Genomic DNA, 15,665 nt, shown 5'->3' on the forward strand with positions numbered 1-15,665 from the left:
GTCATCTTCTGTTCTGGTCTGCTCGATCGCAGACCAGAACAGAAGACCCGTGGAAGGCAGCAGAGGCAGGTGAGGGGACCTCCAGCTGCCATGCTGGATGATCGGATCACTGCGGCAGCGCTGTGGGCGATCCGATCATCCATTTTAGTGTCCACAATGCTGCAGATCGCACGGATGTCCGCCATTAACCCCTCAGATGCCGTGATCAATACAGATCACGGCATCTAAGGGGTTAATGGCGGACAACCGCGTGATCGCGGATGTCCACCATTACGGGCGGGTCCCTGGCTGCTATCAGCATCCGGGACCTACCGCGCATGACGCGAGCATCGCTCCAATGCTCGCGGTTATGCATAAAATGTAAATGTACGTCCTGGTGCGTTAAGTACCAGCTCACCAGGACGTGCATTTACGTCCTGCGTCGTTAAGGGGTTACATATAACAATAATATTTTGTAATTAGGATTTAAGGCTATAAATTTATTTCTTAAACTATAAAATGTTTTTCAAGAATTTAAAATAAATCCAAATTAATTCTGGACATTTGTATTGTATTGTATTAATTCTGGCATTTGTATTGAACAGATGTCCTCTGGATAAAAGGATTAATCTGCAGCCCTATTTTATCTAGTCACATTTTTCATTAATAGATAAAGGGGTATATATTACATAATGAACCTTTATTGTTACCTTCCAGTGGATAAAAATATTTCTAGGTCATATGATGTATGTACCACAACATAGTGTATTCCCTGGGAATAAAAATAAAGGTTCCTAGTGAATAACTGCGCAAACAGATCTTGAAAACCATGAGGAATTAATGCATGAGGAAAATGTCTAACTTATTTATACATACATAAATACAAAAATTGTTAGATGAAACTGAAATATCTCTGCATTTATAAAACTTACTTGTAGAAGGCCTGATTTTCCACCCCACATTTCCATAAATGTTTACAGGCTGCTGGTGTTGAGGTATGATAGGTTAACACACTTTTTTTCTATAAAGATGGGGGGAAAAAGCAAAAATTGTCATCATGGTACACAATGATTATGACTTAATGATAATAATTATAAGCTGATCATCTTGTCCTACTGTGTTTTGTTGGGATTAATAGAACAATCGTATATTACATATACATTTTACATTTTATCTTATATTGTAGCAAAGCTGAATATTATATTAAAAGGGTTGTCTCACTAAGGCTGAGGCTGGGTTCACACTATGATTTTCAAATACGGTAACCGTATACGGTTTTCCGCAAAAAAATGTATACGACTTTATCCGAAACCGTATGCATAGAGAATGCATTGTAAACCGTATTCCAAATGTTGTGTACGGTTGCATCCATTTTGCCTCGGATACGGTTTTGCCGATTTTTCAACCGTAGGCAAAAAACGCTGTCGAACAAGTTTTTGCCTCCGGTTGGAAAACCGTATGCGAACCGTATGCGGTTCTTTTAACATTGTTGTTTATGAGAACCGTACACAGAATTTCAGAATACGGTTGCACACGGTTTTTCTAGTCCGTTTTTGGAGTTGACACATGCGCAGAAGGAATTTCAATAGAACAATAGTAACTTTATTAAATTGCTTGAAAACTAATTCCAACAAAATAGCAAAACCGTTGGCAAAACGGATGCAAACGGATAGAACCGTACATACGTTTTGGAACCGTATACGGGGAAAAAACTTATTTGGAGTCATACGGTTGTATACGGTTGCATACGGTTTTTGCCATACGTTTTTTAGCGGAAAACCGTATACGGTAACCGTATGTGAAAAACGTGGTGTGAACCCAGCCTAAGTTTCCTCTTGGTTTTTTTTTGGGCATTATGCCCAAAAAAACAACAAAACGGCCGCATGGCATTTTTCTGTGGGAAAAACGCTGCGGCCAGATGTTAGCAGGGAGTTAATGGGGAAACACAAAACGCCAAACCCACTTTTTTTCCCCTTACCCTGGCATTTTGCTAAAATCTAGCAGTTTTTCAAATCGCAACATGCTGAGACTATGGCGTTTTTGCTTCTTCGGACAGAAGGAGTGAGTGCATGCTGCCCTGGAAAATGTCCCTGCATAGATCGTGACTTCAGCTGTGCTGCGGCTACAGAGCCTAGGAGAAGAGCTGATGCTGAGCAGTAGATATACGTTGTATATCAACTGCCCAGCAAGAACTTACAGTGACCCTGCAATGTGTATACAGTTTACATATTGCTGGATCACTTAACCCCTTGCTGAGCTGTGCGCTATGCACCAGCCCAGCAAGGAATGAGTCAACTTACACTGCTGGACAGTGTAGGTTAACCCTTTGTGTGTATAGACTATATACAGCTATCTATAGATAGCTGTATATAGTGTATACAGAAGAGGACGTCCACTTCCCTTCCTCCTTTCCCCGCCAGGTCAGTGTAGCTCCTCCCCCTAGTGATTACATAATTATGGGTGGAGCTACAGACAGGAGCCAGGCTGGTAAGTGTGAGGCTCTGTTTACATTGTACGTTTTGTATTATGTGAACAGACCCCTCTGGCAGTGTCTTCCCAGAAAGGGAGACTCCAGCTGTTGCTAAACTACAACTCCCAGCATGCCCAGATGGCCAAAGTCTGGGCTTGCTGGGAGTTGTAGTTTTGCAACAATTGGAAGCTCCCTGTTTGGGAAGACATTGCATTATGGGCGCTCTCCCCAGTGGAGAGCACCAAACATATTCTAACCCATTTCTTGTGGGGTTTTTTCTTCTTGTTTCAGATTTGTGTACGCAGAGGATTACAGCGGATTTGTTGGACTACGGCGATGAACAGTTTTTTTTTTCTTTTAATAAAATGGCTAACGAGGGCTGTGGGGGAGTGTTTTTTTATTTTTTTTAAATAAAATGATTTTTCCAATGTGTCGTGTTTTTTTAAACTGAATTTTCAGGCTTAGTAGTGGAAGCCGTCTTATAGAAGGACTCTATTACTAAACCGGGGCTTAGCGTTAGCCCCAAAAACAGCTAGCGATAACCCCTAAATATTACAGCGGTACCCACCACCACAGGGGTACCGGGAAGAGCCGGTACCAACAGATCCGGAGCACTCCTGGACCTAGGCAGTAACAGGCTGGCGTTATTTAGGCTGGGGAGGGCCAGTAGCAATGGTCCTCACCCACCCTGGTAACATCAGGCTGCTGATACTTGGTTAATATCTGGCTGCTTGCGAACAGAGCCTCTCATTTACCAGCCTTGCTCCTGTCTGTAGCTCTGCCCCTAATTACGTCATCACTAGGGGGCGGAGCTACACAGACCCGGAGACAGGAGCGAGGGAGGTAAGAGGATGTCCTTTTCTGCATACACTATATACAGCTATCTATAGAATGCTGTATGTAGTTTATACCGCCTAAAGGGGTTATAGGTGCAGGGAGTCCTGTCAGTCTGGTGACGGGATTTCCAACTCTAGTATAGTATACATGGGTACACTATGCATCCCTGTATACTATACAGCCGGCGGAGGTGAGTAGTGATGCTATACAGGTCGAGTGCTATTCATAGGTCGAGTGCTCTGCATCAGACCCACAGAGTGGTACCTGAAGGCAGTGAAAAAACTGCAATAGGTTACAAATTTGGCTGTTTCCATAAAAACCAGAAAAACTGCCAAAACGCAGGAAAAAGCTGAGGCGAATTTTTCAGGTGTAAAAAAAAGTCGAAACTTAGCCTAAGACAACCCTTTTGACATTTTTTAAGGGTACGTTCACACATGCATATTTTTCTGCGCATTATGCTGCAGATTTTCTGCGGTTTATTTTGTTATCCATTGAAGTTAAAGGAAAGCAATATCTGCTGCAGCAAATGTACAGCAAAAAAAGAAGAGACCGGCTCGTCTTCGAAATGCGCTGTACGTTTGTTTTCTTTTTAAATTTTATACATTTTGGCATAGCACCCCTTATCATTTGGCAGCGCCCGATCATCCATCTTGATTTGGAGTGTGGAGATGGAGTTTTGCACATTCAGACTTTTTCACTTTTTCATATTGTTATGTGCTTAAAAATAAAAATTCTAATTCGAACCCAACATTTCCCATGGGTGTAAGTATTTTGACCCTTTATTATGACACCTGGAATTTAGCTCTGGGTCCTCCAATTTCTCTTGATCATCTCTGAGATGTTTCTACACCTTGATTGGAGTCACTTGTCATAAATTCAGATGATTGGACATGATTTGGAAAGACACAGCCCTTTCTATATAAGGTCTCACGGCTAACAATAAGAACAAAAACAAACCCATAGGGTGGAAACAACTGCCTGTTGAGAGTGTCAAGGCACCGATCTCGAGAGGGGTACAAAAAATTTCTGCTGCACTGAAAGTTTTGAAGAACTCAGTGGCCTCCATCATTTTTAATGGAAGAGGTTTTAAACAACCAGGCCTCTTCCTTAGACTGGCTGGACCACCAATTATAGTAATCCAGGAGAAGTGCCATGGTCAGAGAGGTGATCAAGAACACAATGGTCACTCTGGCTGAGTCCCAAAGATGAAAGAAACTTCCAGAAGGTCAAGTTCAAGTTGAAGGAAAGCTAAATGGTAAACTGATCTAAAGTGCTCTGTACCTCAGACTGGGCGGAAGGTTTACCTTTCAACATGAAAATGACCCTTAGCACACAGCCAAGGCAACTCAGAAATAGCTTAGGGATAACTCTGTAAATGCCCTTCAATAGCCCAGTTACATCCTGGACTTGAAACCAATGGAACATCTCTGGAGAGATCAGAAAATGGATCCTGGTGCCCCCATCCAACCTGGCAAAGCTTGAAAGGATCTGCAGAGAAACATGGCAAAAAATCCCCTTATCCCCAAACAAAAGGAGGCTGTAATCGCTGCCAACGGAGCTTCAAATAGTACTGAACTAGCAAGTACTGATTAAAGGTAGGGTCACACGTGCTGTATTTTGCTACATATTTTTTGAAGCTGATGTTGCTACCCGTTGACCTCAATTGGTAGGAAGATACGCAGCAGCAAATGCACAGCAAAATACACAGCAGAATGCGGCATGTATGACCCTATCCTAAAGGGTTTGAATATTTATGTCAATGCAATATGTTATTTCATAAAATCAGCAAATAGTTCTAGCAATCTGATTTTACTTTGTCATTATGAAATTATATGCATTATTATGTGCACAATGATGGGGGTAAAGTTATTTTTTTAATTTTAATTTTACTGTTAATTTTAGCACAAGGCTGCAACATAACAAAAAGTGAAAAAAAGGAAAGGACCAGAAGACTAATGCATTGTATAATTATGAAATGCAACTATCCAGCTAAACTATGGAAAACAGTAGAGGTTAAAGGGGTATTCCAGGAATCTTTTTTATTTGACTATGCTACAGGGGCTGTAAAGTTAGTGTTAGTTAATTCTTATGTGATTTTCACCCCACTATTTATTTTTTCCAGCATACAATATGACTGTTTTCTCAGATTTTTCCCATGTTGCAATGCGGCCAAGACCTGACTCACTAGTCAGCTGATGGCAGGGAGCCTGTCTGCTTCAATGGGTGGAGCGATCGCTTGGTGGGAGAGAGATCAATCTGCAACTAATGCAACAGCCGTAGGCACCCTGATTGAAAACCACAGTTCTTTTGAATGGATGCAGCTAATTTATGTTTATGGGTGGGGTGGCTGATGTGTGGGAGGGAGGTAAATGGAATTGTGGGATTTGTAGTCAAAAAAAGAAAAGTCAAACAGGAAATACCAGTTCACAAAAAGCTAGCCACAGTGTTATGGTAATCTCACAACATAGTCATTTAGCCCCAAGACAAGCACAGATCCTTCCTAAGCATGTCCATTACTGTCTGCCAGGTACATACTTAAATCACCTTATGGTGGATAACCCCTTTAACTAAGAAATTACAGATGATTTATGTATAACTCCTACCTCCTTTTGCATTACAACAACATGGAATGTTTTTCCATCAAATTTCATTTTGCAGATATCCGGCCTGTAAGACATATAAAGATATTTATGGACATTTATCAACGGGTTTAGTCAAGTTTTCTTTACTATAATTGTCGCAAAATTGTCGCAACTGCGACTACGCGATTTTTCGTGCGACATTTTGACTGGAAAGCGAGAAAAGCAAGTTTTCCAAAAATTAACTATGTAGTAATAATTTTAAAATGGACTCCGGGTAGTCAGGTATTTATTAACTGCGACAGTCGCAGCTGCGCAAAAAAAAGTCGCAACAGCGTTAAAAATTGACTAAATTTACTCCAGCTCAAACATGGAGCAGAAAAAGCTACTACCAAAGTAAAAAAGAAAAAATTGCTTACGTGAAAGAAAATTATCAACAGGCTGAAACCAGTTGATAAATACGTCACACATAAGCAAAAAAAAAAAGTAAGGAAAAAATTACTAAAAAAAAGATACATAAGCAAACATTGATAAATGTCCCTCATTGTGAGCCACAGACGACAGAAATTACTCTCATTATAATCCATTCTATTTAAAAGGTACTTGACAGACAGCCCCTTTCTGGATGTAATTTATTTACTGTGCATACAGGACATTATATTCTACATCCAAAACACTAAAATGTATAATGTGTTGAGCATAATACTCTCTATAGCAGCCATATTACAACTACGTACAAAACAGAACGATAATATGGCCATGTGTATGAGCCCTAATGGAGAAATCTTTGCTATATTTATGGTAGTTTGAAAACTGTCAACATTTTATGATGTGACATAAATTAAAAGTTATTTAATAGCGAAATAAAAACGTTAAACTTTACTTGCAATGATTTTTCCAGCAATCTGGAATATATACAAACACACTAAGGTCTGCTTCAGACAAGCGAAAAATATAACGGAAATAACCTGAACTAAAGCATCATATTATAGACATTACACTTGTCTAAAAGCAGCCTTAAATAAGTTGCTCCATTGGGCAACCTCTTTTGTAAATGTAGATCTATCTAGCAGTCAGGCAGCTCCATGTGCTCATACATTTCACTTGCAAATAAGGAAGTCCTCAAGATGCATACATTTTACATCTGTTCTCCGCCCTGACTCACAGAGAACAGGCATATAGATATTATATAGGGTTGTAACCTACCAAGGACCAAATGAGGCATATAGCAAGGGTTTGTCCTGAGGTGTCTGATGGAAGACAACCTTAATACGTTATCTCTTTCCTGGAAAAATAAATAAAATCTACTCACCATCGTATTAAGTGTATCCTCTTGTTACCCTGGAAAACAACAAACCCTGCAGCAGTATACCCAAGGAATGTTGTGGTCCCTGTTGAATCCTAAAAAAGGCAAAATATCAGTGCATTAGCATTTAGAATGAAATCATTCTGGAGAAGCAAGTGAGAGTTTGGCCAAATAGGCCATTCTTTTTAGGGTAGGGGATCACTAGCTGATTGGTGGGGGTCCAACCAGGACCTCCACTGATCATGATAGTGGAGACCTGTTGTTCTGAGTAAATGAAGCAGCAGCACAGATGCCCCACCATTGCTCCATTAACTACATATAGGACTTATGTACAAAGACAAGCACTGTACTCTGCTATGTTCAAAAATGCTTTGGAGATAATGGAGCTATCGCTTCATTCATTTGGGGGGACAACAGTATGGTGATCATGGGGTTCCCAAGAATTGAACCCCCACTGATCAGCTATTTATCACCAATTCTGTAGACAGGTGATCATTTTTAATCTTGGGATAACCCTATCAAAGTCTATGTGCAACTTTGCAACCATATTTTTGTTAGCAGCTGCTTCAGTCACTTGGCAACTAATACAAATTATATTAAAAAAAAAGAACTGGTGATAGTTCATCACCCTTTAAACCAGTAGGTGTTATCTATACACATCAGTCATGTGCTTATTGTAGGATAGCAGCCTTTCTGAAAGCTGCATAGGAACAGCTGTGGTACCTTGCATGGATGAGGGTCAACACCATAGGTTTCCAGGGAATGTGCTTTCAACAGCAAATTAAATTCTGCAACAGCTGGGCTTTGACCTCTGAAACAGTACAAGAGGAGGAACAAGGGGGTCATTACTTCTTTTACATGACAAGCAAAATAAGTGCACAATTCACATTTTCTTTGTATTCTTCAAGGGAAACAGTTGCATAGCATGTCAACATACAGAAGCTACAGTATCCTAATTTCCAGGGCAATAACAAAGTGAACATAACACATAGTAAAAGCAAACATTCATCAATCTAGTAAATTTCATTTTGCTAATTTCCCTACATGATATTTAGCAAGCACCAAAGTGATACTGATATATTAAACAAGATTTTACTGTTTAGGCCTCGTTCACATTGCTGTTGGACTCTGTTATTTGGCCAGAAGGACGGGAGTTTAGTGGGGGAAAATATAGTGCAAGCTCTATTTTGTTCTCCGCTAAAACCCTGTAAAATTACCGGGTCATGGACAGACCCCATGCAAGTGAATCGGGGCCATCGGGACTCGGCAGTAGCTGTGTGAAACCGACCCATTTCAGGGTCCGACCGGCTAAAATAAAAAAATAAATGAGCCAATCAGACCCTTAATGGGTCGGATGCAAATGGCCGTGTAAACCCAGCCTTAGTTGAAAATGCCCAAAAGCATGAAATTCTCCGTGTGTAGCATATTGGCCATATAAATGCCATATATTTACTAAACAAGTCACTTAGTATAAAAAAAATAAATAAATACACTAGTCAAAGTTGTCTACCAGCACATAACACTGAACATTTTACTGCTATGCGCTCAGGACCATGTTATTGCAGTCATGTTACGTAATTTATTTTACCTAAATAGGGAACATATACCTTGTGGCACCAATGTTACATCAAAGTTTTCGCATTTTGGCCCATATTTACTATTTCCATCCCGACAGTTTAATTTTATTACCAAAAAAACTAAGAATCCCCAAGGAATTCCCAAGGAAATAGTTATAATCACAAAACTCTTTGAGGCAGTAGCCCCTCCAGGACTAAATCTCTTTAACTAGGGAACCCACCTTTTAAAAAAAAAAAAAAAGTATTTTTATCTTTATTATATCTCCATTAAAATATTCCCCTGTGTTCTCCTATATACAGTGCAGTAATCTTTAAAATTACAAAGGGATGCGATCCTTGTATAAATATGACACTTGTAATTCATTTATTGCAGTGGAGATGATAGCTATTTTACTCTGTATGAGATTGCCTTAGTCAAACGGACTTCATTTAAGTGCCCTTTTTTTCAGAGCAAGATTTACTATCTTTTCTTCCTAAATCAAGATCGTTCCCTTTGCTTGCTAAAAGCTCACAGCTGTACCTCCCTGATGTTTCACCAGATTTTGCCGGCTTTGTCAAGGAATGTCACTTCAGCCCTTGACAAAGCCGGCTAAGTCTGGGGAAACGTCAGGGGAGGAAAATTACCCGTGGTGCAAAATTTCAATATGCAGCATGTTAATTTACGTTGTGGATACCTTGCAGATTTGTTGAGCATTTTCCAAATTCACTGGAGAAGTCATTTTTGCAAATCTGCAACGAAAACCACACAATTTGGTGCAGATTTGCTGCTCTGTATTTACCTGCATAAAGGCTGTGGTTTTTCCGCCATGAACTTGGATGGAAAATCCACAGCATTTTTGTCTCATGCGGCCACCTGTAAAGATGAAGATACATGAGGGGGCTGTGCATGACACTAGCATTGTCTCTTTGGACTGAATCTGGACCTTATTTACACCCCTTGAAGTGCTGTTGAAGTGCCTTGAAGCATACCATATTACATACTACACTGCTCAAAAAAAATAAATAGAAAAGATAGAAGAAAAAAACATGCACACTGCCAGACGAAGGGTCCAGTTCGGACCAGAAATGTGTTGCTTTCTGTGCTAATAAACCATGTTTTAGACACTGAGAAGGGTCTACAGAACTTTCTTTCCATCAGGACCAGCGACACCAATGGCCCAACTTTGCATTTTCTTGTTACAAAAAAAATAAATGGAACACTTAAACAACACAATGTAACTCCAAGTCAATCACACTTCTGTGAAATCATACTGTCCACTCAGGAAGCAACACTGATTGACAATCAATTTCACATGCTGTTGTGCAAATGGAACAGACAACAGGTGGAAATTATAGGCAATTAGCAAGACACCCCCAATAAAGGAGTGGTTCTGCAGGTGGTGACTACAGACTACTTGTCAGTTCCTATGCTTCCTGGCTGATGCTTTGGTCAGTTTTGAATGCTTGCGGTGCTTTCACTCTAATGGTAGCATGAGACGGAGTCTACAACCCACACAAGTGGCTCAGGTAGTACAGCTCATCCAGGATGGCACATCAATGCAAACTGTGGCAAGAAGGTTTGCTGAGTCTGTAAGAGTAGTGTCCAGCACATGGAGGCGCGACCAGGAGAGAGGACAGTACATCAGGAGACGTGAAGGAGGCCATAGGAGGGCAACAACCCAGCAGGAGGACCGCTACCTCTGCCTTTGTGCAAGGAGGAGCAGGAGAAGCAATGCCAGAGCCCTGCAAAATGACGTCCAGCAGGCCAACAATGTGCATGTGTCCACTCAAACGGTTAGAAACAGACACCATGAGGGGGGTATGAGGTCCCGACGTCCACAGGTGGGGGTTAAGCTTACAGCCCAACAACGTGCAGGACATTTAGCACTTTCCAGAGAACACCAAGATTGGCAAATTCGCTACTGGCGCCCTGTGCTCTTCCCAGATGAAAGCAGGTTCACACTGAGCACATGTGACAGACTGGAGACACCGTGGAGAACGTTCTGCTGCCTGCAACATCCTCCAGCATGACCGGTTTGGCGGTGGGTCAGTAATGGTGTGGGGTGGCATTTCTTTGGGGGGCTGCAAAGCCCTCTATGTGCTTACCAGAGGTAGCCTGACTGCCATTAGGATGTATGTACTACAACATATCTCTAATATAGATTCATTATATATATATATTTTTAAATTAAAATAGTGTATTTCATATTTGAAAACCGGCAACTAGGGGTCTTCCTCCTAGTGGCCGGCTGCAGCCTACTGTGACGTCACGACTAAATTAGGACCGATGCCGGCCGTGCAATCGACCCTAATTCAGTCAGCCTGTGCTCGCTCCCTGCCTATCAATCAAACAGCTGGGAGCGAGCGATGTGAACGCCGGGGCTGCGCTCATTGGCTGCCTGGCCTCGCAGCTGCCTCATTGGCTGCCTGCCCTCGGCATGTACAGTCTGGAGGAAGCGCGCCACATAATCTCAGTGCTGCACTGATCCTCCAAGACTGTACATGTCCTGTACTTACCCGTACTTTGTTTTGGTCCCAGGTCTTGGCAGTGAGCACAGCTGGTGGGCGATGCCCCTATACTCCTCCTCCCTGGATAACACTACACTGCTAAACAGGGAGGAGGAGACCCCAGAGCAGCCTGCCATGCTATTGGCCACTCATCTATGCGCGCTACCGACAGGAGCGCAGCATAGATGAGGGCGGAAGTCGGCGCATCAGCAGGCATCAGTGATGTTGCGCCTGCTGGGCAAGTCGGCTTCCACCAGAGCTAGACAGACGTGCAGAAGATGAGACATTTATAAGGTAGAACATTTTTTTTTAAAGGCAGGGAGTGGGTTAGGGATAGATTAGCAATAGGTAGAGGCAGAAAAAAAATACGGATGATGGGAGTTACTCATTAAGGACATTACATCAAATTTGGATCAGCCTGTAGTGTGGTTTTCCACTTTGATTTTGAGTGTGATTCCATATCCAGACCTCCATGGGTTGAAACATTTGATTTGCATTGATAATTTTTGATTGATTTTGTTTGTTGTCGCACATTCAACTATAGTCATGGCTGTAAATGTTGGCATACGATTAGTTCATTCATTCAGATCTAGGATGTGTTATTTTAGTGTTCCCTTTATTTTTTTGGGCAGTGTATTTTAATAAAGTAATTCCGATCACAGTACAACATAGTTATATTTTTATTCATATTTAGGACACTTTTCCACAACAGTATTTTAGTCAGTATTTTGTAAGCTAAAACTAGGTTTGGGTCCAAAACATAGAAAATATGTAAATCTTTAATTACAGTTTTCTTCTCTGTAGATCCACTCCTAGTTTGGCTTTCAAATGTTCAAAACATTTTTGTAAGAGAACTAAAACGTTACTATCTTTTAATAAAAATACTGACTTGCCCTCGGGACATGTGAAAAGTTTGTATTGTTTGGGGTCCGGGTGTTTAGACCCCAACCGAGTGCTTAAATGAGCTTGGAGAAGCATACGGCTGAGCACTTCCTTCACCGACTTGTTGTTCTCCCTACAGGCTGCATAGACTTACTACAGAATATGTCTCCTGCAGAGAGATTGGGAGAGCAGCCATTCAGGGGGAGAAGTGCTCAGCAGCATGCTTCTTCTAGATAGTTCCTGCAATTGGTGTGAGTCTGAACAACTAGACCATGAATGATAAAACTTTTGACATATCTATGTGACATAAAAAAATTGTGAAATGACACTTTATGCCTAAATATTTTAGTATAATGTTCTAACCAATAACTTAAAGGAGATTTGCAGCCATAGACACTTATCCCCTATCCCAATGTTCGGACCCCCCCCGCGATCTCCTGTACGGGGCCCCAGCTCTGTCGTGGCTCTCCCGTGCAGGAGGCACGTTGGCCGCAGCATGACGCTGCGGCCGACACGCCCCCTCCATGTATCTCTATGAGGTGCATCCCCGTCTCTCCCATAGAGCTGTATGGAGGGGGTGTACGGGAGATCATGAGGGGTCCCAACGATCGGACCTCCCGCGATCAGACACTAATCCCCTATCCTGCAGATAGGGGATGAGTGTCTATGGCTGCAGTACTCTTTCAATGCAGTAGTGCAGCAATAGATTAAACAGCACAATCCTTAGCAGTAAAGTTACCTGAGTTCGCTTTTATGAACTTCAACAATTTTTTTCTCCAGTTTCAGTGATTGTTTGGGAAATATTTTGAAATCACAAATGTAATTGTCAGGATGTTCATCAGGATCGTAATCTCCTATCTCTGCTGCAAAGAAAGAAATACAGCGTGTGATCACTTCCCAAATGCAGAATGTTAGGCTTAAGCTACATACATGCTTTTTAATTGTGACAGCAGCAATCTATAGGGAGACACTGCACATTATTGCAAAATGTTACCCTATAAGAAAAACATAGTGAAAACAAAAGCTGTACTCAATTCGTATAAACACTGCATGACTGTCTTGTGATGGTCGCTATGGAAGCTTGCACACAAAAATAAATACTGCAAGTAACTTCAGCATTAAAGATGTTGTCCCATCTTGGCAACCCACTTTATAAGTCTAGGTCAGATGGAGGTTATGAAGGGGTCCCCTTACTCAGGACCAGATAAGAAAGCCACTGCAAAGTACAGCTCTCCATCCAGCTAACGCAGCACTACCGTGCATTACATGCACTTATCTAAATGAGCACTATGTAATGCTGTGTCTACCATGCACTGGTTGCTGCAGGGCAGATGAGCAGCACACACAGCTACTGGGGAAGCTAAAAGGGATTTCCCTATCTGGATATGAAGGTCAGGTTTGAAGTTGCTTGAGGTGCAATTTATGATAACTTTGACTATAGATTTAATTGAATTTTCAGAAGTTTTCCTATGAGGGAGGAAAGACTGGAAAGTAAATATAAGAGTGGCAGACCATACAGTCACTATGAAGGTTAAAAAAAAAAAAAAAAAAAACGCCACAACTGACACATATCGTTTTATTGTGGCAAAAACACTGCCTCCAGATGTTGGCAAGGAGTCAATATGGAATTATAAAATGCCAAATCCTACTTGTGTTTTTGGGTTTGGCATTTTTTTGGGATCATTGTCAGTTTCCCAAATTCGTAGCATACTGAGACTATGGTTTGTTAGTTTTTTTCAAGAAATTACAGCATTTCAAACCCATAGAAGTGTATCATAGGGGAAAAATACCATGTATGTTTAACACTTGTAGGCTTTTTTGGTGTGTCTGACACAAATGGGCAAATTTTCCCCCCCCCCCATTTTCCCTTGAAAAAGTCACAGTGTGTAATGAAACATCAAGAAGGGGGGAGGGGTAATGGTTTTTAACAATTCACTGCATGGCCCAAGTGTGTGGTGTATATGTAATGTAAATTCTGGTTCTAGCCACACTGGTAAGACCAGTGAGTTGAGGTTTTTAATATTTTTAAAGGAAATCTGTCACCAGTGTCACCTTCACTCAACTGTCGGTCCCGTTCCGTGGCGGGGATCTTCGGTAATTTCCTCTATTAGCTCCAGTCCTGGCAGCCGGCTTAGGGCAGGGGTGGAGCTTAGTGTGTCTGCTCCCTGCTGGGTCCCGCTGTGAGAGAACAGTAATGGTGACATCAATAAGCTACGCCCATGCCCAAGCCAGGTGCCCAGAGCTGGAGCTAATGGAGGAGATTACATTACCGAAGATCCCTGCCATGGAACGAGGCAAGGTGAGTACCATTGTCATCAGTGTCACCTGCACTATCTGTCGGTACCTACAGGTTAGTGCAGCTGATACTGGTGACAGATTTCCTATAAAGGCACATAATAACATTTTAAGTTTTAATCATATTTAGTGGATGGGAAATTTAGGTTTCCTGTGATCACATTGGGTGAGATTTATCAAAACCTGTCCAGAGGAAAAGTTGCTGAGTTGCCCATAGCAACCAATTAGATTGCTTCTTTCATTTTTTTAGAGGCCTTTTCAGAAATTAAAGACGCGATCTGATTGGTTGCTAAGGGCAACTCAGCAACGTTTCCTCTAGACAGGTTTTGATAAATCTCCCCCTAGTGTCCAATTATATATAGAAATTGTTGTAAATAACCCTCAATTCAGTAATAAATAAAAAACAAAGAAGATAGAAACATTAAAAAGACATGTAAAGAATCCGCATGATCTAGTGAGTTACATATGCAGGCATTATTTTTTTCTGTGATATGACCGGTATGCTTTTACTAGTTATGCTCAGAAGTGATAGATAACTCTTTCCTTGCTTGGCCCGTGCAAATCACACAGTGAAACAACGATCTACGATGTATGTTCACAAAAGAGTTGTGCATAGTGCTTAGCCCAGCAATTGGTTACTGTAAACCAGCGATTTATACAGATCACTGCATTACTGTATGTTCTAGCTAATCAGAAGGTATACAATGTGTATCTCCTGCCCAGCCTGAGCAGTACCTGCAGCTGTATGGCTGCTGGCAAAGCTCAGCCCTGCTAGGAGCAGGGACTCCCATCAGTATAAGGACGGGAGTCCAGGCTCCAGTTCTGTATACATTAGTGTGCTATGTATACTGTACGTTCAGCAGAAGTAAGCAGTGAAGCTATGTATCACTTCTTATCTCTTTACACTCTGTGGGCTGAGCGTTCTGCATCCGACCCATGAAAAGGTACTCTAAAGGCAGTGAAAAACTGCCACAGGATCAAAAAATGGTGTTTCCGCACAGGTGTAAAAGTGCCAGCAAACACAATGCAGAAAAAAGGCTGCAAAAAGCACGTCAAACATGCCACAAAAAACCTGTGTGGAAACTTAAAGAAGAAGTCCAGTGGTAAGAAATGTATCTTCTATCCGCAGGATAGGGTACAAATGTTTGATCGTGGGAGGTCCGACCACTGGGACCCCCTGCGATCTCCCCCAGGCTGAGCTGCTGTGTGTGACGTTTCACACACAACAGGTCAGCTGATTCAAACATGCCCCC

The 15,665-nt window shown here is 41.6% G+C and overlaps 1 protein-coding gene across 5 annotated transcripts in view; it reads right to left on the minus strand.

The window, feature by feature from the left end:
• The window catches only part of FRMD3 (FERM domain containing 3), a 231,577-nt gene that overhangs the window by 35,098 nt on the left and 180,814 nt on the right, over positions 1-15,665 (minus strand). For 3 of the 5 annotated variants that reach the window (XM_056523864.1, XM_056523847.1, XM_056523874.1), the window contains 5 exons: positions 12,857-12,980; positions 7,895-7,982; positions 7,178-7,266; positions 5,890-5,953; positions 912-1,000 (listed from right to left, as the gene is read on the minus strand). In XM_056523864.1, coding sequence (XP_056379839.1) covers positions 912-1,000; positions 5,890-5,953; positions 7,178-7,266; positions 7,895-7,982; positions 12,857-12,980 — 454 coding nt within the window. The remainder of the gene's footprint in view (positions 1-911; positions 1,001-5,889; positions 5,954-7,177; positions 7,267-7,894; positions 7,983-12,856; positions 12,981-15,665) is intronic. The other 2 variants (XM_056523855.1, XM_056523882.1) reach the window with 1 other exon arrangement.

The sequence above is a fragment of the Hyla sarda genome, chromosome 1, assembly GCF_029499605.1.
Source record: "Hyla sarda isolate aHylSar1 chromosome 1, aHylSar1.hap1, whole genome shotgun sequence".
Lineage (NCBI taxonomy): Eukaryota > Metazoa > Chordata > Amphibia > Anura > Hylidae > Hyla > Hyla sarda.